Source organism: Schistocerca gregaria, chromosome 4, assembly GCF_023897955.1.
Source record: "Schistocerca gregaria isolate iqSchGreg1 chromosome 4, iqSchGreg1.2, whole genome shotgun sequence".
Classification (NCBI taxonomy): Eukaryota; Metazoa; Arthropoda; class Insecta; order Orthoptera; family Acrididae; genus Schistocerca; species Schistocerca gregaria.
This window is the reverse complement of record NC_064923.1, coordinates 615,723,070-615,747,376: the sequence shown is the minus strand read 5'-3', so window position 1 is coordinate 615,747,376 and position 24,307 is coordinate 615,723,070. Positions and strand designations below refer to the sequence as shown.

The 24,307-nt window shown below is 39.2% G+C and overlaps 1 protein-coding gene across 5 annotated transcripts in view; it reads left to right on the top strand.

Annotated features, from left to right (window-relative positions):
• LOC126365961 (zinc finger protein ZFP2-like) overlaps nt 1-24,307 on the top strand; it is a 155,069-nt gene extending 130,762 nt beyond the window's left edge. For all 5 annotated transcript variants that reach the window (XM_050008753.1, XM_050008752.1, XM_050008756.1 and 2 more), the window contains 3 exons: nt 4,740-5,106; nt 13,190-13,660; nt 23,141-24,307. In XM_050008753.1, coding sequence (XP_049864710.1) covers nt 4,740-5,106; nt 13,190-13,660; nt 23,141-23,449 — 1,147 coding nt within the window. In that variant the 3' untranslated portion in view covers nt 23,450-24,307. The remainder of the gene's footprint in view (nt 1-4,739; nt 5,107-13,189; nt 13,661-23,140) is intronic.

Genomic DNA, 24,307 nt, shown 5'->3' with positions numbered 1-24,307 from the left:
TGCTGTTCCACCTTCTTCCACCACACTACGGCCCCGTAGGAAATCCTGTGTCTAACCGCTGTGGTGAATTTCAAGTGCATACCTGTGGCTGGGGCTTAGGCCCCAGTTTTTACCACAAGCCTTTCTGGTACTCACTAGAGTACTTTTCACCTTGGAGCAGATGCTCTTAATGTGATGGTTCTACGTTAGTTTCTCATCTAAGGTTGCCCCTAGGTATTTCACTATCCCCTTCACAGATAGTGTTTCATCGAAGAGCTTTAGATTCCAACTTGAGTGTTGGTTATGCCTCTTCGTGAATGGCACCACAACAGTCTTCTTAGGATTAACCCTTAGGTCCTGTTTAATGCACCAGTATTGCACAGTGCCCAATCCTCCTTGTGGCATATTTCTAACTGTGTCAGTTAATTTGCCAAATATTACTATGACAATGGTCATCTGCGTATCTTTGGCAAAAGCATTGTCTGGAATTTAGTTCCTGAATGAGTTCGTTAACCACTAGATTCCACAGTAAAGGGGACAGAACAACTCCTTGTGGGCAACCTGTAGTGGTGTTAATTACCATCTTTTCATTCATCATGTAGTCTATACCTTTCTTCCACTAAGCATGGCCCTGGCCCACCTGCATATAGTGGTCCATAGGTCATGTATCTCTGCTGCCCTTACCCTGAAATCAAAGGTCATGTTACTGAAGACCCCTTTGATATCCAGGAAGATGCAGAGGGCTATTTCTTGGAAGTGAAGTGCTTTCTCCACCCTCCCAACAAGGAGAAGAGGTACTGGCAGAAAAAAAATTGAGAGTGCAGCTTGGATGTTCAGCTGGTAAAACAGTTGGCCACGAAATGCATACTTCTCTATTTCAAATCCTGGTCTTGCACAAAGTTTTAATCTGCCAGGAAGTTTGAAATCAGCACACACTACCCTACAAAGTAAAAATTCATTTTGTGAACAGTCCCTTAGGACAGCAGTCAGCAACTGGTGGACTGTGATCCAGGCCCAGATCAGAGGAGGTCAAAAACTGGCCTGCCAAAATATTTTAAAAGTATAAATTACTTTACTCAATTATTGTAAAAAATATTTTTTTTCTATAGATAACAGTTCGTTTGAGTGTCACCCTTATAAATTTTTTTATAGTGTACAATTAACTGCTGAATAATTATAATTATTAAAGGGTAGTTATAGGTAGATTAAATACGTAGCTGCTATGCTATGCAGCGCAGGAAGGTCCATGGCAGAGCAGGGGTGGAAGGGGGCATGCTTGCCGGCTAGCACAGTATGTTACGTCGATCCACATAAAAGCTCTGTGCACATGAACGCAACACATGTATTTATTTAATGGACGAGGAAATTTTATAAATCGATTTCCGACTCTGGCAACCACTGAAAACTTTATCAAATTGGAGATGGCATATTCATTTACACACCATTTTTGTGCTTGTAACTTGAACAATAGCTTAATGCTACTTTATGAAACTTCGGGCAAGTTTACTCAGTTGCAGAGATCTTTGACAATGAAGCACCTCCTTCGCTATGCAGTTCTTTTGGGGTGCAGCTGGATACGCCGTGACACTGAAGTAATTCCTTTGTGGTGCAACAGTGCCTGCTGTGTGATGGGCGCTGGTATTTTTATAAAGAGCGCAACTAAATATAGTACACAAATATTATCGCCACTTAGTCAGTAGTTGTTGCAATCTCGTACAAAGCGTTTTGTTGTAATTGAGGCTTATAATGTTTCTTTTGCATCGATGTGAACCTAAAAAAGTGTAAAGTTGATAGTGAAAATAGGAAGTTTTCGACTGGGGAGAATGAACAATAATGTTTTATGCTACCTGATAGGCCTGGAGCTATTGCAGTATGCATCATATTCAACAGAATTGTCACTACAAAAGTCCCAATTTAAAGCAATGCTATGAAAGAACTCATCAGAAGTTCCTTAAAAAATTTTCTCTGGGATGTGAAGCTCATCAAGGAAACCACCAGACATATCTAGCCTCTTACAGAAAAAGCACAGCCTTTCTAATTCACTCTATGAGCAAGCAAGAAATATCTGTAGAAGCAGCAATGCATGAGTGTTGGATGCTTAACAAACACCAGAAGCTGTCGTCAGACTCTGAGTTGGGGGGGGGGGGGGGAATTGGAAGTAGCAGTGGCACTTATTGAAGAGAAAAAGAGGTTGTTGATGCAATTCAGGGTATTCCAATTGTTGACAAGAAGTAATACAGGAAGAACTGAAACTTTGGCTTCTGAAAATAAAAGTAGTTTACTCGAACTTCTGCAGAAGACATTTTGTTATACCATAACACTAGATGAATCATGCAACATTGTTGATGAACAACAAATATGCATTTTCATGTGATTTTTGGATGTTGAATGTAAAGAATTTAGGGAAGAATTGCTAACAGTATTGCCATTGAAAGGCAAGGCTCATGGAGAAGATTTCTCCAAGATTTTAGATTACTTGTGACAAAATCAAACTGTTAGTTATGATAAAATGGTCTCTCTTTCAACTGATGGGGTCCCAGTGATGATCTACAAAGAAAAAGGGCTACCAAATGGAATCTTATATGATAATGCCGTGTGACTATATTACCAGTGCATAGTTCACCAGGCAGCCCTTTGTGGAAAACTTAGTGTAACTCTGAAAGAAGTAACAGACAGGTTGATCAAGGTGATTAATTTTTAGAGGCCTCATTCTACTCTGCAGAAAAAACAGTTCAAAGAGTTTCTTTCTGAGTGTGATTTGACGCATTCTGACTTTCTGCGGTACAATAATGTAAATGCTATGTAAAGGTCAAGTGACTGAACATTTTTGGCAAATAAAAGAAGTAGTAACATCCTTCTTAAAGAATTTGGATTGACAAGAAGCAAGAACCATTTGGAGTTTCTAGCAAATGAACACAGTAAGTTAGCTGTGACTTTCTTGAAATACATGCTGAAATGTTTTAATGCACTCAATACCGAACTACAAGGAAAAGAGGAAATTAATATGTCATCTGATACAAAGTCTGTCTACCTTCAGCCGCAAGCTGTGTATCTTTGAAAAAGACACTGCAAGTCAAGATTTTTTCACTTTCCAACAATTTTTAATACAAAAATAATTCTGAATGAGGGATTTCAGTATTCACAAATTTTATGTCAGATCTTAAGAAGGAACTTAACAGCAAGATTCTAAGACTTTTCAGAGATGGAAAAGCTGTCGCCAATCTTAAAATCACCTTTTGATATCTCAATCAATAAAGCACTTGCCCATGGGGGGAACGGCCCTATATTAGTTACCTGTTCAACACATTCCTTTAATCTATCAGGAAGTTTGAAATTAAGTGCACACTCTACGACAGTATGAAAATGTAGTCATTGAACTCCTTGTTTACTACTACTACTACTACTACTACTACTACTCTCCTTATAGTCGTTTTCATTATTTTTCATCCTGACAGTTCATTGTTGTTTATTTTATTATTATATGATACACTTTTTCGTATGGCATTGTGGCATTGACATAACATCCAACAACCTACCATTGGCATTCATGTGATTCAAGTGCTAGGTATAGCAAAGTAGAGCTCCAACATTAAATTAGAGGGTCCCCACAAAGGCGGTTGGGATGTAGAAATGACACCTACTTCTTTCAGTCAAAAACGTGATAACTTCTCCGATAAATAAATAAAGTTTGGTTATTTCCAACATTACACTTACATAATGTGAGTCCCCATTTGCTAGGAAAACAGCACTGATACTCCAGAATCAAAACTGCTGACATAAAAGATAAAATAGATGATGAAAGGCAACACATCCAACAAACAAGCAAAAAAGTAACTCCTGTGTCACCCCCCCCCCCCCTTTCTCTCTCTCTCTCTCTCTCTCTCTCTCTCTCTCTCTCTCTCTCTCAATGACACACACACACACACACACACACACACACACACACACACACACACACACACACAACAAAAGAGATCTGCCCTGTAGAACTGAATGCTTCCTCTTGACTTTCTGTGCTGTGACAATAAGTTTTATTTGTACAATACTTTCAGTTGTTTTTGTTTGTAGCCAGTATTTGCTCCAAAATTTTACCTTGTAGTTACAAAGATTGTAATTAATATCAAAAATTTTAGGTATAATATCAACATTTCTTGCAACTATCCAGGTCCCAAATTGTATATTTAATAATTGTTACCTTACCAATAACATTTTTGTTGTTTCCACTTTTAGTAATTAAAAAAAAATTATTTTTTATTTTTACACTTGGTGTATTATTTCCAAGTATGTGGTTAAAATTGTTCTTCATCTGCCTTGAGTGTCTTTTTGTTTCTCACTAATTGGAAATTTTAACAATATAAGGAAAATATAGGATTTCCACTGACTGTATAGATGACGAGTTGAGTTACAGACAGGCACTCTGAATAGACACGTACGTATTAGCTTTCAGTCAAAGCCTTCTTCAGAAAAGAACACACACAGACATTCATTCACACAAGCAAACACGTCTCACACATATAAACTTGCTTGTGTGAATGATTGTGTATGTTTCCTTTTCTTAAGAAGGCTTTGACTGAAAGCTAATGTATAAGTGTCTTTTCATTGTGTCTGTCTGTAACTCATTGTATCATCTTTATGGTGAGTAGCTATCTATTGTTTCCTTGTACTGTTGATATTCCAACCTGGAGTTTCCACTGTTTGATTTTAATTGGAAATTTTGCATGTTGTTGCATAATGCATTTTCATGACTTCATGTGTTACAGGTTTCGTTTAGCAGAACAAGAGAGATCTCAGTCCGAACAATTCCCCTTTGAATGTTCTACTTGTGGAAAAACATTCCAGAAGATAGGAGAGATGGCACAACATTCTGCCATTCATGAAAATGTACGTCAACATAAATGTCAGTTGTGCGGCAAAAGGTTCAATCGGCGAGGGAATATGCTTGTGCATCTAAGAAGACACCAGACAGCCAATAACTTCACATGTAAAATATGCATGGAGACATTTGATACTTTTGGTGAGATGCTGTCTCACCGTAAAACACATAGCAAAGAAGAGATAGAGCGTGCTGCTATCCTGAGAACAACCACAGGACAAGCAAGTGAAATAAAGTGTGAAATATGTGGCAAGGTAAGAATATGCATTGTTATGTGGATACATTTTGTTTGTCTCAGTAGGGCAGTCTCAGATAGAAAATTCTAAGGTAAACTTTATGGGCAACAGATATATTTATAAACTGCTTATCATTCATATGATATCCAAAAATTGCATAGAAAAGATATATATCTGCATCTGTGTGTTCTAGTTTCCTGCCTGCCTGAAAACATTACTCACAAATTAACTGTTGCATTGCATATGTTATTAGATCACTTCCCTTGCTCATATTTATTGAGAATCTCTTCTGCAGTGAAGTGTCCTCCATGATCAGAAAAGAATACAGATCATTTCTGTTTGCAAAAATATTAGAAGCACAGGAGCACATAATGCGAGGGTTGTTGAACAAATAATGCCCCATTTTTTTATATGTATATGTAGCCAAGAACACATAAAAAAACTGTTAATTGATTGTGATGCCAGTGGGGACAATATGGTGTGGGGAAAGCATCAAAACAAATGGCAGAGGTGAGCACATTCTTGATTGTTTGCTCAAGAGTAACCTGTAGATCCTGAATAGGAGCAGGGAACCTACCTTTGGTAACACAGGGAGGAGACAAGTTATGTCAGTAACTTTTGGATCCATCTTAATAGAGAGTTATGTCAACTAATGGCATGTGACATTGGAACCTTCCTTATCTGATGACAATATCAAGTTTGAGGTTGAAATGTTTGTTAAACAGACCATGGCCAATAGAAATCCTTGGAAAACAGACTGGGACTCCTATAGAAAAGACCTAAACTCACACCTATCTGAAGGCAGAACTTCAATAAGGAATCCAGTAGATCTTGAGGAAATGGCAGACAAAGTGACAACAAACTGAAATTACAAAGGTGGCATGCAAGAAAACTGCTTAACACTGGAAGGAGGGAAGGACAATGGGGAAAACATTGGGAGGCCATTGCCAAACACAACCTTGGTACTAAGCAAGTGAAACTATCAGCCTGGAAGAGATTCTGTGAGGATGTGGAAGGCAAGGGTGTACCCAGGATCTGAACTTGGAGGGGGGGGGGGGGGGGGTCATAGTCATACTAGTCTCAGGAAACAAGGACTCGAGGCAACATACAGAACTTCTTATTAAATAAAACAGTAGACCAGTGAAAAACTGCTTTTAATAAACATTTTAAATACAAGAATGCACTTGTACATTTCTTATTAAATAAAACAGTAAACTAGTGAAAAAACTGCGAATATCTTCCGGGGGGGGGGCAGCTGCAGCTGGCTGCCCCCCCCCCCTCGCTGGGTATGCCCATGGTGGAAGGTATAGCTACATGAGCCAGATCTCATAAAACCCTCAGTAGAATATCAGTCACTCCAGGAGGGTGGTGAATATACAAGAGCCGTGTGAAATGTTGGATGTGCTCCTCAAGGCTCTTCTGGCAGTGCATTCTGGCAGATGACATATACCAAGATTCAGACCCTGGGAGGAACTAATTTAATGTTTCAGCCATTAAAAGTCGGCAGGCTTGATGGAATCTGTCTGGCTCTTCTGCAACAAGGAGGAGAGGGTTTAATTAGATTCCTATGTACCCTGTTTAGGGTCAGCCTAGCAGCAGGAATCAGTCCTAATGCTCAGAAGACAGTGAATGTTGTTTTCATTCTGAAGCAGAGAGACGTGATCACACCAAGGCTAAGGATATTAGACAAACAGATTGTCCTCCTTTCTCCTGAAGACACTAGAAAAACTGGTTAATGTGCATGTTAGAGAAGGGAGGTTAACTGAGGTTCCTCTGCAGGTAAAGCAACAGGCATATCAACCAAGCAAATCATGTGAAACATGACTTTTTTAGCAATATGACCTTTGAATCCATTATTAGAGCTGCAGAAGAGTATGACATTGAGATCTTAAATGTCCTATGCAGGTGGGTTAAGACCATGCTGAGTAAACGAAAGGTAGAAGCCACTATATGGAATGAAGACATGGTGATCAACACCACCAGAGGCTGTCCTCAAGGGGGGATTATGTCCCCACTACTCTGGAACCATTATACCTTTGGATTACAATGGAGGCAGCAGCAGTGGTGTACAGGTAGAAAACTGGAAATCTTCAGAAAATCAAGACTCTCACACCAATGTTGTGAAAGTACTAAGTGGGAATGATTGAGAACATGCTGGCTGACTACATGACAGCTTCCAGCTCATTCAAGGTAATAGTTAGAAGCAGGGTGTACTGAAAGAACTAACCTCGATGTTGCCCATGAGACGTAGTCTGGTTTACAGGTGTGTAGAAAAGAGACGATAATCCTGGGGTCAAGATATACTGGGTGTTTGTAAATTAATATCATGGTTTTAATGCTTTATAATATTTTTTATATTAAACTTACAGTTATAAATGGTGTGACAAATTAAAGAGCAACTCGAACAGTTTTACCAAGAACCTTATAAATGTTCAATGTGAGCACCATTTGTAACACAGCATGCATCAAGTCTATAGCTGAGTTCTTACCAAACATTGATAAGTGTGTCTTCAGTGATTGTAGCAACAGCTGCTTCAATCCAGTTTCTTAACTCAGGGAGGTCTGTTGGCAGCGGAGGCATGTACACATGATCCCTGATGAAGCCCCAAAAGAAAAAATTGCATGACGTTAGGTCGGATGAAAGTGGGGGCCATGCAAAGCAAGTCCTGTCATTGGGCCCCTTGCGGCACTTGGGTACAGTGGAGTTCAACCAATCACATACTTCACTGTGCCAGTGAGGTGGTGCACCATCTTGCTGGAAAATTTTCTCTGGCTTCTTCAAACTGAAGGAAGAGCCATTGCTCTAGTGTATCATGGTAACACGTGCCAGTTACAGTAGGTTCACAAAAAAAGAAAGACCCATAAACTTTCTGCCAGGATAAGGCACAAAAAAACTCTTGATGTGTGCCCTGTGACAAATGGTGCTCACATTGAACTTTTATAAGGTTCTTGGTAAAACAGTTTGAGTTGCTCTTTCATTTGACCATTTATAACAGTAAGTTTAATGTAATAAATATTATAAAGTGTTAAAACTCCTATATTCATTTATAAACAACCTGTATGCAGTGCAGCCAAGACTAGAGAAAGAAATCTCTCTAGCGAAGCTGGCGGCTTTTCAGGTGGAAATACCTCATTTCAGAATGTGTGAGGAGGAGAATTTGCATAGGTGCAATGAGGATCATGGCATCTAAATTCATTCATTCAGCCAAGTAGCTCTGTAATCTCTGTCAGCCTTTGCAATGAGATCAGGCATATTCCAGAATGTCATGAAACCCTTATGAGCATAGGGGAAAGCAACATGACAAAACCTGCTGTGGGTCCGTGGTCCCTCAGGAACCAGTAGCAGTGAACAAGCTGGTAGGCTGGCCAGGACAGGTGTGACGACTCAGTGTGTTGGTCCAGGACCTGTCCTTTACCATCATCAAAGTGATGGCAAGAACAAAACTACATAGCTGGATTAGGAGGCAGCAGTCAAAACATTGGGCTGAGAGCCAAAAACAGAAACATGGCAAGCCATGTTCTATAATCCTGGCCTTCAGCAGGTGCCATATTAAACTCATGGTAGGACCGATGACTGGCCTTGAGAACTTTAAAAAAACATCTGCACATGATGAGTACAGAGAAAGAATTTCCAAGTGCAGAGAATGTGTGGAGCAGGATGAAACCACACCACGTTTAATGTTCCAAAGGCCAGAAGACACAGAATATTCGAGTCAATAATTCCAGAAGAAAATGTGTCTAATACAGAACTAGTAAAAGGCCTCCTATTGCTCTTTAAAGGTACCATCTGGCTTTATTAGAATTACAATGAGAGAAGCCACACAATAGACTCAGTTTCGGTGTCGGCATCAGTGGACAAAGACCACTGTTTGGTATTCCTGCGTAAATGTTTCAAATAATTCCAACATAGGGAAGAGTTGTAATTGAATTCTTGTTTGCAGAAAAAGAAATTGTGGCAAACATTCATCAACATTTGTGCAGAGTATGGTTATAATGTAGTTAAGAGGAGTATTATTGGGTGGTGGCTAAAGAGAGTTAAAAGTGTCAGAGTGCAGAAACTGGGTTCTATGATCAACCACATTCGGGACGTTCTGTCATTGTTACTGTTTCCGACATGGGGAATTGCTCAGACGCCATTATTCATACAGATTGGAAACATCACAACCGTTGGCTCTACAGCTATCAATGAGCTTTAGAAGTCTTTTACAATGATTGAGACTCTCAGATATTCAAAATTGTGTGCAAGGTGGGTTCATCAAATGCTCATAATAGACCACAAGATTCAAAGAAAAGCCATTTCACATGAACTGTTGGTGCAGTTTGAGTCCAGTAGAGAGTCCTTTCTGTCCTGGATTATTGTTTGTAATGAAACCTGTTTGCATTACTTTAAACTGGAAACAAAATCCCCATAATCAGCAAAACTGAAGACATTCAAAGCAATTCCTTCTGCTGGGAAAGTCATGATTACAGTCTTTGGGGGAGCAATGGTGTCATTCCTGTGGGTGTGTAGCCAAAAGGTGAAAAATAGCTTGCTTTATTCATTCACAATACCTTGCAAAGAGTAAATGGAGATGGATAGGTAGATTTTGTCTTCCATCTTTCCAAAAGGTGTTGACATTATATTACATCATCGCACATCAGCTAACAAAGATTCACATGGAGTATCTTCATAGATATGGCTTTAGCATGATGAATGAGCAATAGACTCAAATATGTTATAGCGGGCAGCAATCGTCTTTTATAGTATTGAAACAGCAGCACTGTCCTAAGGAAATGTAGGAAGACACATGGAAATTGTTTCCACTTGATGTAATGAATGACAGCTCACTGTTAAATGTGGACAAATTCAAGATAATGCCAATAACTTATAGGAGGAGTTGTAGTATCTTTTTACAAGACTAGTCCAGAACATCTTGAGCATGTCACATCGTGTAGGCATTTAGGGGTTAATACCAAGATGTATTATAAAATTGGATGATCACCTAAAATCAGTATGTGTGAGTGAATGGACTTTGTGGAAGGGTTCTGGAAAAGTGCAGTGCAGTTGTCAAGAAAATTGCATACAAGACACTAGTATGATCAATCCTAGACTATCATTCCAGCATTTGGAGTCTTTGTCAAGTAGGAATCACAACACACATTGAACAGATTCAAATACACTCTGCTAGGCTCACAACATTTTGATGTAACCCATCGAGAAGTGTAAGAGAAATGCCCGACGAACTTACATGAAACTCTTTGAGTGAAAGGTAATGCAGTTCTTGTAATACTCTACATCTACATCCATACTCCGCAAGCCACCTGACGGTGTGTGGCGGAGGGTACCCTGAGTACCTCTATTGGTTCTCCCTTCTATTCCAGTCTCGTATTGTTCGTGGAAAGAAGGATTGTCTGTGTGCTTCTGTGTGGGCTCTAATCTCTCTGATTTTATCCTCATGGTCTCTTAAGTTGCCAACTCTGTTGGGTAAACAGAGAAAAATTGTATTTTAACAGGACTGTGTGACTTTTCTGTTGCCACCATCTGATATCTTGCATACGAATTTCAAAAATAAGATGAGCTCATAAAGCCAGATGTCATCATTTTCCTTGCTCCATTCATGAATGGGGTAGAACAAAAAATTGCTAATAATGATACAAAGTACATTCTACCATGCATTCTACTGCAGCTTGTGGAGTATAAATGTAGATGTTAGTGCACATGCATGTGTGTGGGTGTGCGTGTAATTTTCCAAATTACTGAAGCTATTTACATACAAGTATGCCATGCTTCTGTTAACTGAGCAGTTGTAGCCGTACCTTTCAAACGATGTTTGTTGAATTTCAATGCAAGAAAAATATTTTGTTCCTGTACTTGTTATATGTTATTGTAACCTTGTTACTTTTAGAATTTTTGGAGAAAAGTGCAGTTACTTAAGCTGGTAACATCACAGCATGTTGGTGAGAAGTTGTCTGGTTTCTAGCTGGGTGGCAGTTGCAGTGGCATTGGCAACACTGCAATATTTCACCAAGTGTCATACTTACCATCTTCTGGCAAAGTCTCAAGATATGCAGATACTGTTATGTTTATACTAGTGTATAGCCCCTCCTCCACCTGGCAATGGCTGGTTGTGTGCTGTCCAGCAGGGAGGGGCTTGAGTGAGGCTGCAGTGGAGGGACTAGCAGGTGCTCTCCGTTTGCGTCTCTTGTGTGGGCATTCCAGCTGCTAATTTCAGAAGGAAGTATTCTGCAAAAATGAGTACAGTGAAGTCTGTTTAGTAGGGCATTCAAGAGGAGATATGCTGGAAACCTGGATGTTGAACAAGAACATAAGAGACTCACTTTCCTTCTGTACCTGGAATTGATTTCAGCTAAAATTGCAAGTTTACTCAGAAAATCCAATGTGAAAACCATCTTCCAACCACCACCAAAGACGAAAGAGGTTCTTGCGAATGTGGCCAACAGTACATTGGGCAAACGCAGCACTGTATTTTGAAATTCTGCAAGGAGCACATAAGGAATGTGTGACTGGGAGGGAGAGAAAAATAAGCGATAGCAGAGCCTAACATCAAGGAAGACCACACATTTGACTTTCAAAACACCAAGGTGCTTTGCCGAGCAACTGGGTATCGGGAGAGCTTCATAAAGGAAGCCATTGAAATGTCGGTTTATGACATTTTTGTCAACAGAGACAGAGGATACTAAGTAAGTCTGGAATTGTATTCTGCATTACTACCAGTACGACGAGAGCACAATCAGCACTTTCCAACTGTCAAGATGTGTTCGGTATGCCCACACAATCTTTAAAGGTACCAAATAACATACAGTGAAATTAACTATTGCTGACTACACATGGCAATAGCAGTATGTGGCACTCTTGGCAAAACTACATTACCTGTTTTGCAGTAACACCATTATATTAAATTCTCCAGAATCAAGATTCAAGAATATTGTGTGGCATAGCTATAGTTTCCCAGAAACCAATTCTGAGAAAAATTAACTTTGGGGATATTATTAAAAAAATGTTCATTTAATGCTTGTTTATGAAGTTAGACTGCTTTCCAAAAGTGCATTTCAGCTTACTGTCATAAACAATATAACTTACGTCATACTTAATTGCAGTTCTTTTAAAAGTACTATCTTCAGGAAATTCATGCAAAACAAGTGTACCTGACCAATAGTTAACTTTGCAAGACATTTAATGTATGGATTGTGAACAGAGTGATTGTAAAACTGAATGGCAGTGCAGCTGTGTGTGTGAAGTGGGTTAAGCAGCAGATGTAAGCACCAATAACTTGTTGAAAGGTTGGCAGTTAGTCTTCAGGGTTGGATTGTCAGCAGAAAATTCAATTTATTCTTTTCTGTGTTCGATACTTGCAGGACCAGATGAGAAGTAGAAAACAATAAATATTTTCTTTCATTCATCAAAAGTGTTTTATTATGTGGTATCTGTCAGATATCATGGAAGTGAAGAAAAGTTTTTTAGCGGTTTCTTTTGTAGACAGATAACAGGAAGAAGAAAGTTATTTTCCCTTGTCAGCAACTAGAATCAATTTGAATTAAACTGTAGTTGGTGTAAAAGCTAATGTGCCGCATGATTCTGTTTTCCTACGTATTTATCCAGTGATTTGTTACTAAGTTTAGCATATAGGCTATTAAGTGACAGGAGCATCACACTTGTAGAAACAAGATTTTGCTCTATGAAATTGTGTGGTATTGTATTTTGTGATATTGTGTTTTCACAAAGTATGTCGATAGTCCAAAAAATGCATTTTAGAACCAGTGAATTAAAAATTCAAAAAGGAGATAAAAATAAAAGCAATACTGTCATCAGTTAAAAATAAATCAGAGAATTGTTTTAAATGATAACATAAACTGCTTTTAGAAAGAGTTATAGAATTTGTTTATTTTTAACAAAACCCAAAAAGTTTCAAGCCTTTTAATTATGTTGTCTGAACTCTGTCAGTCAACGCTTAGTGATAGGAGAAGACAGGCTCGCTACACAGTCAAAAAATGTAGTTCTGCATGTATCTCAGTTGATGGGAAATGATGTAAAGGTTTTAATGTTCTCCGTAGGAAAAGGTTTAGAAATAATTGGTTTTTTATTACTAAATTTTTCTTGCAGGTGCTGTCAACAAAAATATCATTGCGTTACCACATGATGACACATTCAGGCGAAAAGCCCTATGAATGCGATTTCTGCCATAAGAAGTTCACTATGAAGACAACTTTGGCTTATCACCGACGCACTCACACTGGTGAGAAACCATATCAGTGCCGTTTCTGTGATGATGCATTCCAGTCGAAGCAAGGACTTGTTATTCACGAGCGGCTGCACACTGGAGAGAAGCCATTCCCTTGTGAACATTGTCCAATGGCTTTCCGTTCCCGAGTTAATCTTAATCAGCACCTGGTTGTCCATTCAGAAGAAAGGCCCTTTACTTGCCCATATTGCAACAGAGGTTTTCGTCGCCGTGACACCCTTGATGTTCATGTGCGCACACACACAGGGGAACGACCTTATGGTTGTCAAGTGTGTGGCAGGCGTTTTAAGCAGAAGGGTGACTGCAATAAGCATCAGAAATCACATTTTAAGGTAAGAATCAGTGTCCAATTTGACTACAGTATACTGAGCGAAGGTCAAAAATATATTGATATTTTTCTAACACATTCCACAGAACATATCAAATGATGATGATCTGCACCGAAGAAGAAATGATGATTTAAAAATTTAGTCATCTGACTCATATTTTACATGTGTTTTTTAGACTCATTGCTTACATTATCTATAAAATAATTGGTTGCTTGGGGCAGTGAAAAAGGCTTAAGATTAAAATGGGTGACTAGCAGTAAGGTTAAGGTGGAAGAATAGTTGTATAAGCCTCTACCCAACAGTCTTGTCACTTTCTCCCAGTTCATTCTTCCATGTCATTGTCATCACGTGCAACAAGAGCTTATTATGTTAAAACAAAGTATTGGTGGTGTTAGTTTATTTCAGCATTGTAGGGAAAAAATTGTGTGTTCGGGCATATGTCCCATATGCTTAGATTTTGGACAATGTTTTTCATTTTACAATATCAAAACATTACCACAAATTTTTTGTTGATGAGTGGGCTACTGTTATTTGCACATGATTTTTTTCACTATGAAAAATAAGTAAACTCATTGCTTTCTATAAAAGTCTGCATTTTGTGGTCATAAAGTCTGGCCCCAACGAGACGGTCAGGAGCAAGGAGAAATATAGGAATTCTGAAACTTATATTAAATGACTACCCAATTATTAATTTATTGAAAGAATTATTATGCGCCAGTGACAACTGTGTGGCGAAACATTGTGTGTCACAGGTAACAGGGATTGTAGTTTAACTGCCAGAGTTGTGAAGGATATACAAACCTCTATAGGGGCAAAGAAGGGAGGGGGAAACCTCATCATGTACCACAGAGAGATTTCTTCAAGGTTTGAAGAGGAATGCATGTATAAATTCAGATACTGCTGTGTATTGATCTGAAATTATGAACTTGCTTCTCTTAAAGTTTATATCCCCCTCGACAACCATTCCGTGGAGCACAGCATGCCTCCAAGGCAGGGTTGTAGCTGCATGGAGTAACCTGTGAACCAGTAGGTGCCGAAAAGTGTGACTGAACTCCCAGCATTGCCTCGGCTTGCAAAATCACTGTGTCCTTCCTCACTCAATTATGAGGACTATTCAGAAAGTAGGGAACGTTTTGGCATTTAAAAAAAGCTAAGTAAAAGAAATACATTTTATTATATACATTTGAAAGAGCGACTGACATACTACTTTTACACACAGTCACCAAACACATTGAGGCACTTATCATAGCGATGGACAAGCTTTGAAAGACCTTCGTCGTAAAATTCTGCCGCCTGAGACTTCAGCCAGTGAGTCACGCATGCCTGGAGCTTTGCGTCATCATCAAAGCGCTGCGTTGCAAGCCAGTTCTTCATCTTGGGAAACAAGTGGAAGTCGCATGGTGGAAGATTGGGGCTATGTGGCGGATGAGGGGAAAATTTCCCATTTAAATGAATTAAAGAGTTCTTTAGTGCGGTTTGCTGTGTGAGGTCGAGCAATGTCGTGCAAAAACAAAATTTTGGATGTCAGCTTTCATCGGTGTTTGTTTGGAACTGCTCTTCTAAGGCTGTGCAAAGTTTGACAGTACCAGACAGAATTTATGGTTGCTCCATGTTCGAGAAAATCAATAAGAAGCACACCTTGTCTATCCGAAAACACTGTCGCCATCAACTTCTTTGCTGACAAGGTTTGCAAACATTGTCTTGGTTTTTGGGGAGACCTTGTGAGCCCCCACTCCATGGACTGTATTTTTGTCTCGCAATTAATGTGTTTCACCCAAGTCTCATCACCGGTTACGATTTGATCCAGTAATGAATCACCAGTTTGTGGTAGGCCTCCAGAAATGTCAACGTTGCCTCCCATTTGCTGTTCTTAATGGTGCTCTGTAAGTATTTTGGGCACCCATCGTGCACAAAATTTGTGGTAGTCTAGCTTTTAAATGACAATTTCAAACAAAAAAGTCCATGAAACTTGTGGAAAAGAAAGTGAAAGCTCCGTTAAGACCGAAGCAGTGGTTTTCACGAACCATTTCATCAACTTTAGTGACAAGATTGTCAGTCACAATGCTCAGGTGTGCACTCATCTCTTCATCATGAACATTGGTTCCACCATTTTTAAACCGAATGCACCATTACTGGATGGAACATAACACTCTTTATGTTGTTTCCGTACATTTCGCACAGTTAACGATAAATTTCTATAGTTTTAGGTTTTTGCCAAAAAACCTTACCACAGACTGCACCTCACAACTGGCAGGATTTTAGATTGCAGCGCACATTTCAAATTCGAATATTAAAAAAAACAGATGTGCAGAGATGTTCCTGCTGTCACGGATGGATACAGACTGAGCTCCCGAACATGCACATACCAAAATACACTGGATGGGCATGTGCCTAGCAGCATCAGATGGAAAGGTTCCCTACTTTCTGAATAGCTCTGCACAGAAAATATGAAATCTCCACACAATATGTGTGACCAAACTCCTTAAACCAACTAATGAAAATTAATTGAATGTTTGGTGATCATCATTTGGCAATACTAAAAACATGTGTAACACATCGCTTTGCCGAAGTGGTATGTTACACACCATTATATACTGATAGGGTGGATTGAAGTCACCGAGAGACAAGATGATGTACACATGTTTGGTCTCAACTGTATTAGGCTTGCTTGTGTATGCTAGGCTCTGAGTCAACTTTTATTCCTTATCATCTCATGGAAACAAAATAAAAAATTATTATTTCTACAGAAAAAGAATCTCCATAGCATCATATGTGTGAGAAATTGTGCTTAAACAAGAAAGACATATATGGTCAACCACTGCCTTGTCTGGATCTTAGTATTAAAATAACTCCTTAGTTGCCTTTAGTCTGGATTTGAGATATGTCATTACACTATTGATAATCTGACTATGCTGGTGGCAGCTTTATACTAGGCTGTCTTGTGCAAGAACCACTTCTTGTGTATTTTTTTGCAAATTGAATGGGCATACAATTTTAGATAAAAGTGTAAAATCTTGGACAGTGCAATGTGTGGGACTTCCCGGGATGTCTTCATGTTTTTATGTGACCCTCTCTTTCCCTGTATTGTTTTAAATATCGAGTCAGTGACATAAAATTAGGTCATTGTATACAAGAGAATGGTGTCCTTGGTAGTAGCTGCTTACAGTGCATCATCCATGATTTTCTGCTCTTCTTCCAGCCTTGTTGTTGTTGTCCATCTGTTTGAACCTGCTTACTGTAGTCTTCTTCTTGGTCTCCTCCTACAATTATTATCCCCCACACTTCCCTCCAGTACTAAATTGATGATTCCTTGATGTCTCCGATTATGTCCTATCAACCAGTCCCTTCTTTTAATCAAGTTATGACACAAATTTCTTTTCTCCCCAAGCCAGTTCAGTATGTCCTCATTAATAGGCTCAAAATTCTTGACTGAGAAGTCTATGTATTATTCTTAATCATTTGTGTCATGAGTTCAACCTTCCAGAAATTACAATCAGGAGACACAGTTTTAAATTGTAAAGAATCTCTGAGATACACACATTTTGGTTGGTGAACTTAAGCCGATTGCCACACTTGAGGGATCTCACAGCTTGGGCACTATAAATGGAAGACAGTTTAAAGTGAGTGAGTTACAAGATAAGGGGAGCAGACCAAATTTCTACATCTACATATATACTCCGCTAGCCACCAGGTGGTGTGTGGCGGAGGGCACAATTTGCGCCAAAGTCATATTTCTCCCACTCGCGGACCGTGCGAATGAAAAACGACTGTCCGAACGCCTCAGTACAAGCTCTAATTTCCCTTATCTTTGAATGGTGATCATTGCGCGATTTGAAAGTTGGTGGTAATAATATATGCTCTACATCCTCGGTGAAGATTGGATTTCGGAATTTAGTGAGCAGCCCTTTCCATTTAGCGTGCCGTCTATCTGCAAGTGTGTCCCACTTCAAACTTTCTATGAGATTTGTAACGCTCTCACGATGGCTAAATGTACCAGTCACTAATCTTGCCACTCTTCTTTGGACCTTCTCAATCTCTTGATTCCGACGCAACTGATAAGGGTCCCATACAGACAAACAATACTCTAAGACTGGACGAACTAACGTATTGTAAGCTATTTCCTTTCTTGAAGGTTTGCATCGCTTCAGGATTTCCGTACCCGTTACTTGTGTAATCTGATAATTCCATTTGAGATCATTTCGAATAGTCACACCCAGATTCTTGACAGATGTTACTGCTTCCAAAGACTGGGCATTTATTTTGTACTCGTACATTAATGGGGATTTTCGCCTTGTTATACGCAGTAGGTTACACTTTCTAATATTGAGAGATAACTGCCAGTCATTACAACACGCATTAATTTTCTGCAAATCCTCATTGATTTGTTCACATCTTTCGTGTGATACTACTTTCCTGTAGACTACAGCAATTGGAAAACAGTCTAATGCCGCTGTCAGTACCATCAACCCGATCGTTTATGTAAATCGTAAAAAGCATCCGACCTATTATGCTGCCCTGGGGCACACCTGACACTTGTTTCTGTTGAAGTCACCCCATTCAGGACGACATACTGCTCCCATCTGTTAGAAAATTTTCTATCCATGCGGATATGTCATTGGATAGACTGTTTATCATCATCAGTTACATTATCCAAACTGTCAGCAAGAGGAGGTATTGAATTATTAATAGTGTTCATAGATTTTATGTATGACCAAAATTTTTGGGGGCTATTTTTAGAATCTGCAGATAAAATATTGCTTTCAAATTCGTTAACAGAATCTCTCATTGGCCTTCTGACATCTGCTTTCATTTCACATAATTTCTGTTTCGAGGCAGTGTCTACATTTAAAACGACTGTGCAAAATTCTCTGCTTTCTCAGCAACTTCCTAATGTGTTTATTGTACCAAGGTGGATCTTTTCCCTTCCCTATATTTTTGCTAGACACATACTTCTCCAGCACATGGTGGACAATACCTTTAAATTTCCCTAAAAGATGCTCAATATCTTTGTGTCCCACGGTGAATGCTTGGAGCTGACTATGAAGATATTCATTAATGACACTTTTATTTGCATTCCCAAACAAGAAAACTCTACGCTGTTTCTTCTTCTTCTTCTTCATCTACTCTTTTTTTTTTTTTTTTTTTTTTTTCAACTTCCACTGACATAGAAGCCACAACAACATTATGGTTGTTAATACCTTCATCTAGATTAACTTCTTCAAAAAGATCAGGTCTGTTTGTCACCAAGATATTAAATATGTTCCCATCTCGAGTTGGTTTTTATAACCAATTGCACTTCTAGAATAACTTTACACCAATCTTTGCTTCTGCCCCCTGTGATAAACGTGTAATTTTCCCAGTCAATGGGTGCTATATTAAAGTCTCTACCTATAACTAATGGATAATTTGGATACTTACTTCCTATGTACTCAAGCCTTTCCCTGAGCCATTCTGCGATGTTTGTTGCGGATACTGGTGGTCTACAAAAACGTCCTAATACAATGGTCAATCCTTGCCTGATTGTCAGCTTTATACAGACAATTTCACAGTCTTGACCCAGTATCGATCTCAACTGCATTTAAACAGTTTTTAACTGCAATGAACACACCACCTCCCATAGCATCAGTCCTATCCTTCCTAAATATTGTTCCATCAGAGTTCAATTATGTCTGGTTTCAATCAGCTTTCAGTACCTAATACAATATTGGCATTGCTACTGTTTATTTCAGAGAGTAACTCAGGGATCTTGCTACAGACACTTCAACAATTTACAACAATTTTTACAGTTGGGACACCCACATCAATGACATGAACTGGTAATTTTTCAGGCCAACGATATTTTTCTCGTGGGGAGGAACCTAATCTATATAAAAAAAAAAAAACCATGTGCACGCCACAAGTACTGTGTGCTTCTTGTGTGTAGTGCACCCCTGATATATCGAGGGGCATCCTACAACCTTCCACCCCATACCGTATGTTGAGGAATCTACAACCATTTCGCCACAGAGTCGACATAGCCTCTGGTTTAGATCCTCCACTTGACTCCAAACCAGAGGACCCCAGTCCACCCTGGGTAAGATGCTGCAAATCGTCAGCTTGGCTTCGACTCCTTGAGAGATGGAGGCCGCCTTCACCAATTTAGCCTGCCGTCAAAAGGACCCAAGGATTTCCTCAGAACCCTGACTACAGGCATAGTTGGTGCCGACGTATGCAACGATATGCAGCTGGCTGCACCCTGCATGCTCCATAGCTGCTGGAAGAACCTCTTCCACATCCCGGACAAGGCCCCCCGGCAAGGACACCAAGTGAACGTTGGACTTCTTCCCCGCCCTAATTGCTATGTTCCTGAGGGACTCCATGACCCACCTAACATTGGAGCTCCCAATAACTAACAAACCCCTACCCCCACGCACCTGTCTGGACTTAGCTGAAGGAGCGGCCACTATTGTGGCAGAAGTTGCATTCTGATCTGGCTCAGTGATAGACGATAAATTATCAAGTAGAGCAGAAGTGATATCTGGCGTTCTGCAAGGTTGTGTCATAGGCCCTCTGCTGTTCCTGATTTACATAAATTATCTAGGTAATAATCGGAGCAGCCCCCTTAGATTGTTTGCAGATGACACTGTAATTTACCATCTAGTAAAGTCATCAGATGATCAATTCCAATTACAAAACGATGTAGAGAGAATTTCTGTATGGTGTAAAAAGTGGCAATTGGCACTAAACAAAGAAAAGTGTAAGATCATCCACATGGGTACTAAAAGAAATACGATAAATTTTGGGTGTACGATAAATTGCCCAAATCTAATACCTAGGCATTACAATTATGAGCAACTTAAATTAGAAAGACGACATAGATAATATTGTGTGGGAGGCGAAACAGACTGCTGTATGTTGGCAGAACACTTAGAAGATGCAACAAACCCACTAATGAGAGAGCCTACGTTAAACTTGTCCATCCTCTGCTGGAATATTGCTGCGCGGTGTGGGATCCTTATCAGGTAGGAATGACGGAGGACATCGAAAAAGTGCAAAGAAGGGCATCCTGTTTCGTGTTACTGCACAATAAAGGTCAGAGTGTCATACGCGAGTTGGGGTGGCAGTCACTGAAACAAAAGGCGATTTTCTTTGCAGTGAGATCTATTTATGGACTTTTGATCACCAACTTTCTTTTCCGAATGCGAAAATATTTTGTTGACACCCACCTACATAGGTAGAAATGATCATCATAATAAAATAAGAGAAATCAGAGCTCGAACTGAAAGATTTAGGTGTTCCTTTTTCCCACACAACGTTCGAGAGTGGAATGATAGAGAACTAGTATGAAAATAGTTCGATGAACCCTCTGCCAGGCATTTAAATGTGAATTGCAGAGTAACCATGTAAGTGTAGACATAGACGTAAAGTTCCAGTCAGCTATATCTTAGCACCACAAAGGAGATCACTGTATTGTGCACTGAGCCCTTCATAATACTTTCAAACCTATACCTGCCTTCCAAAACAAGTAATACACTCCCTGCAACATTCTGTATCATACCTTACCACTGCTCAGAGAGTAGCAGTAGCCAGACTAGGGAATTAATGTCCCATGCGTAGGCTGCTGTTAACACCACTTCACAAACAGGCGCATCTGGAGTGTGGTGCCATGATTCACAGACTGTTCAGTGTGGTGGCAACCTGGGGAGAGGTCCATTTTTCCAGTGTTTTGGAGAGTCACAGTGATATTACTCCGGGCATCAAGATGAGGAGAGGCATTGTGTATGACTTCAGGTCACATATAGTACTGACTGAAGGGAACTCTTACTGCTTAGTGGTATGACACAATCCTGCATTGTTCTCATGTGTAACCTACCTCTGCAACAGTATCGTGGTGCCATTTTTTCAACAGGACAGTGTTTGGTCCACACATTGCAGGTCTCCCTATGAAATTTCCTTTCTCCTTTGCAGGGTAAAAATTCATTCTGGAAATAATGCCTTTAGATGTGATTAAACTCAAACTATATCGTGTATTAAAGGAGTGCTGCTCCAGCAAGGTTTGTAGGATACCTTCTGTTAATTCTGGAAAGTCAGCGAGAGATACTGGTGGAAGCAAATGTGGGAGAGCAGATTGTTAGTCGTGCCTATATAGCTCAGTTGGTAAGAGCATTGGCCATTGAAGTGGACATTTTGGGTTTGAGTCCCAGCTCAGCACACATTTTAACCCGCCAGAAAGTTTCAAAAACATTGCACAGTCCATTGCAGAGTGAAAATTCATTCTGGTCTTATGTTTGTATTTGATGTTAACACATTTCTCTTTTTTAGGAAAGCTTTTCTTGTTGTTGACAATATGCATTTTATATCCTCATTAACCCTGACGACATATGTTGCTGCCCAAATAGCAAAGCTCATGTGCTACTTTTAGCATCTCATTTCATAATGTAATTCTCTCAGCATCACATGACTTAATTTAACTTCACTCATTACCCTTGTTTTACTTTATTTATGTCCATCTTATAATCTGTTTTCAAGGCTTTATCCATTCCATTCAATTGCTATTCCAAGAATTGTGCCATCTCTGATAATTAATGCTTCATTGAAAACCTTAAATTTCAGGAAGAAAAATAAAAACTTTAACATGCTATCTAATTTTCCGTAGTTTTGTTTATTGCCGCTCAGTGTATGGATTTAATAATATGATGGATAGGCTACCCTACTCAAATACTACCTGCTTTGTCGAGTAGTAGGTAACCTATCACTTCCTGTATTGTATCTGTGATACTGAGAGAAATTCAATGAGTGTATGCTAGTCAACATTGTCAGCAGATTGTATTTAATGTGTCGATGTTATTGTCATTCTCAGTCTGAAGATTGGTTTGATGCAGCTGTCCACAGTAGACTATCCTGTGCATGTTTTTCATATCTACATAACTACTGTTACAGCATCAACAAATATTTATATCCTTTCACATTTGCAGTAGGCTCTCCTCTTCCTCTTACTTTTAACGACATTGAAAACAGTCTTTCTGTCATGTTGACACTTTCTTCTGATTTCTCACAGCTTTGTACATTATTGTTAGTGACCTTTCCTTCCCCTTTTCTCCCCTCAGTTCTATCCTGCTCATCCTCCCTATTGGAACACCCTTGTTAAGTCTCGTTTTCCTTCCTCTACAGTAAAAAACCATCACTTCAAGTTATTGCTATCAGCTACCCCGCAGTCTTGAAAGTGATGTCCCTTCCACTTCCAATCTTTTTAAACAAATTGCATTATTTGAAAGCCAGTCAGCTCTTTAAGTTATGCACTATGTGTCTTTTTTCATCATTTCTGATGTCTCTGTAATAAACATTTTGCCCTACCTCTCATAACAACTCTACTCCGAGGAAGGGAAGGGGGGCTCTCCTGTTATGCCACTCACATTGTCTAAGGCATAAAGACATTTTGTAGTGACATTTATAGATGCTCATGGAAAGAAATTGATAATTACTTGGTCAACTTTACTATTACAGGACTCTGACGTTCCAATAGATGTGCCAGTGAAAAGTGGGAGAGGAGCTCACAGTAGTCGTGCAGATCAAGCAAAAATGATAATTCCAGGTGCAGCTGCAAGTACTGTTTCTCAGCAATCTATACAAGAGGATACAGCACCAGCTGAAAGCTATGCTTGTGCTTTATGTGGAGTAGTCTTTGATAACAAGTTTGAAACAGAACAGCACTTTGAATCATTCCATTCTGTTGGGGAGGGAGCACCAGAAACAATTATCATTAGCACAGACAATATTGTAGCCCCCGAAAATGGGATTGTGTTGTCATTGTAGCCCCCGAAAATGGGATTGTGTTGTCAGAAATAGCCATAGTTGGAAATGAACAGGATAACATTATACTCCCTGACTATGCCACTGAAGCAGATAACAACAGTCAGTAGTAACAAGCTGTCCAGTAAGTTATTAGTTTGTGAGTGTGCAGTGTTATGTACACTATTACTCCGTCATTGTCCCAGTATTTTGTCAATCAAAATGGATTATTTTAAAGATGCAATTTTAGATTTATGTAGTTTTTGTGTGTTCTGTTATTAATCAGAATAGATTTTAAGTTGCAATGAGTACAATAGTAATTTTTCAGCAATTCCTGTTTTAAGGAATTATGTACAATTGTAAATACAATGCATTGTTTTTAATGGAGTTCTAGAAAACTGTGCACAAACTGTCGAGTATATTTTGGCCCGAGGCAATGGACCTGAATGACCACTTACTACATTTTTTGTTTATTATACAGTTGATTTGTAAAAAGATACAATTTAATGTTTATATACTGAATACCTTGATGTCATAGTACAATCAAAACCGTTCAACTTTGTGATGTGACAGATTTTAATTGTATGTAGTTTATAGAAACAGGAATGGATGTCAAGTCTTAGGCTTGGCAAGCATATCAGAAATATCTCTTTCTGTTTCAAAAGAAGAAAGCTCTGGTCATTGATGTGTCATGCAAGAGAGTAAATGGATGAAAGAGCATATTTTTGGATTATAAAAGTTCTCCTTGATTTGTGCAGAATTCAGTGGTTGCCTTAAGCACTCTTCACTTTCTTACTCTGTATGAATATATATGTACATATTTTATATCATTGTTCAACATTTTGTCAGGAAAAAATTAATAAACAAAGTTCACTTAATTAA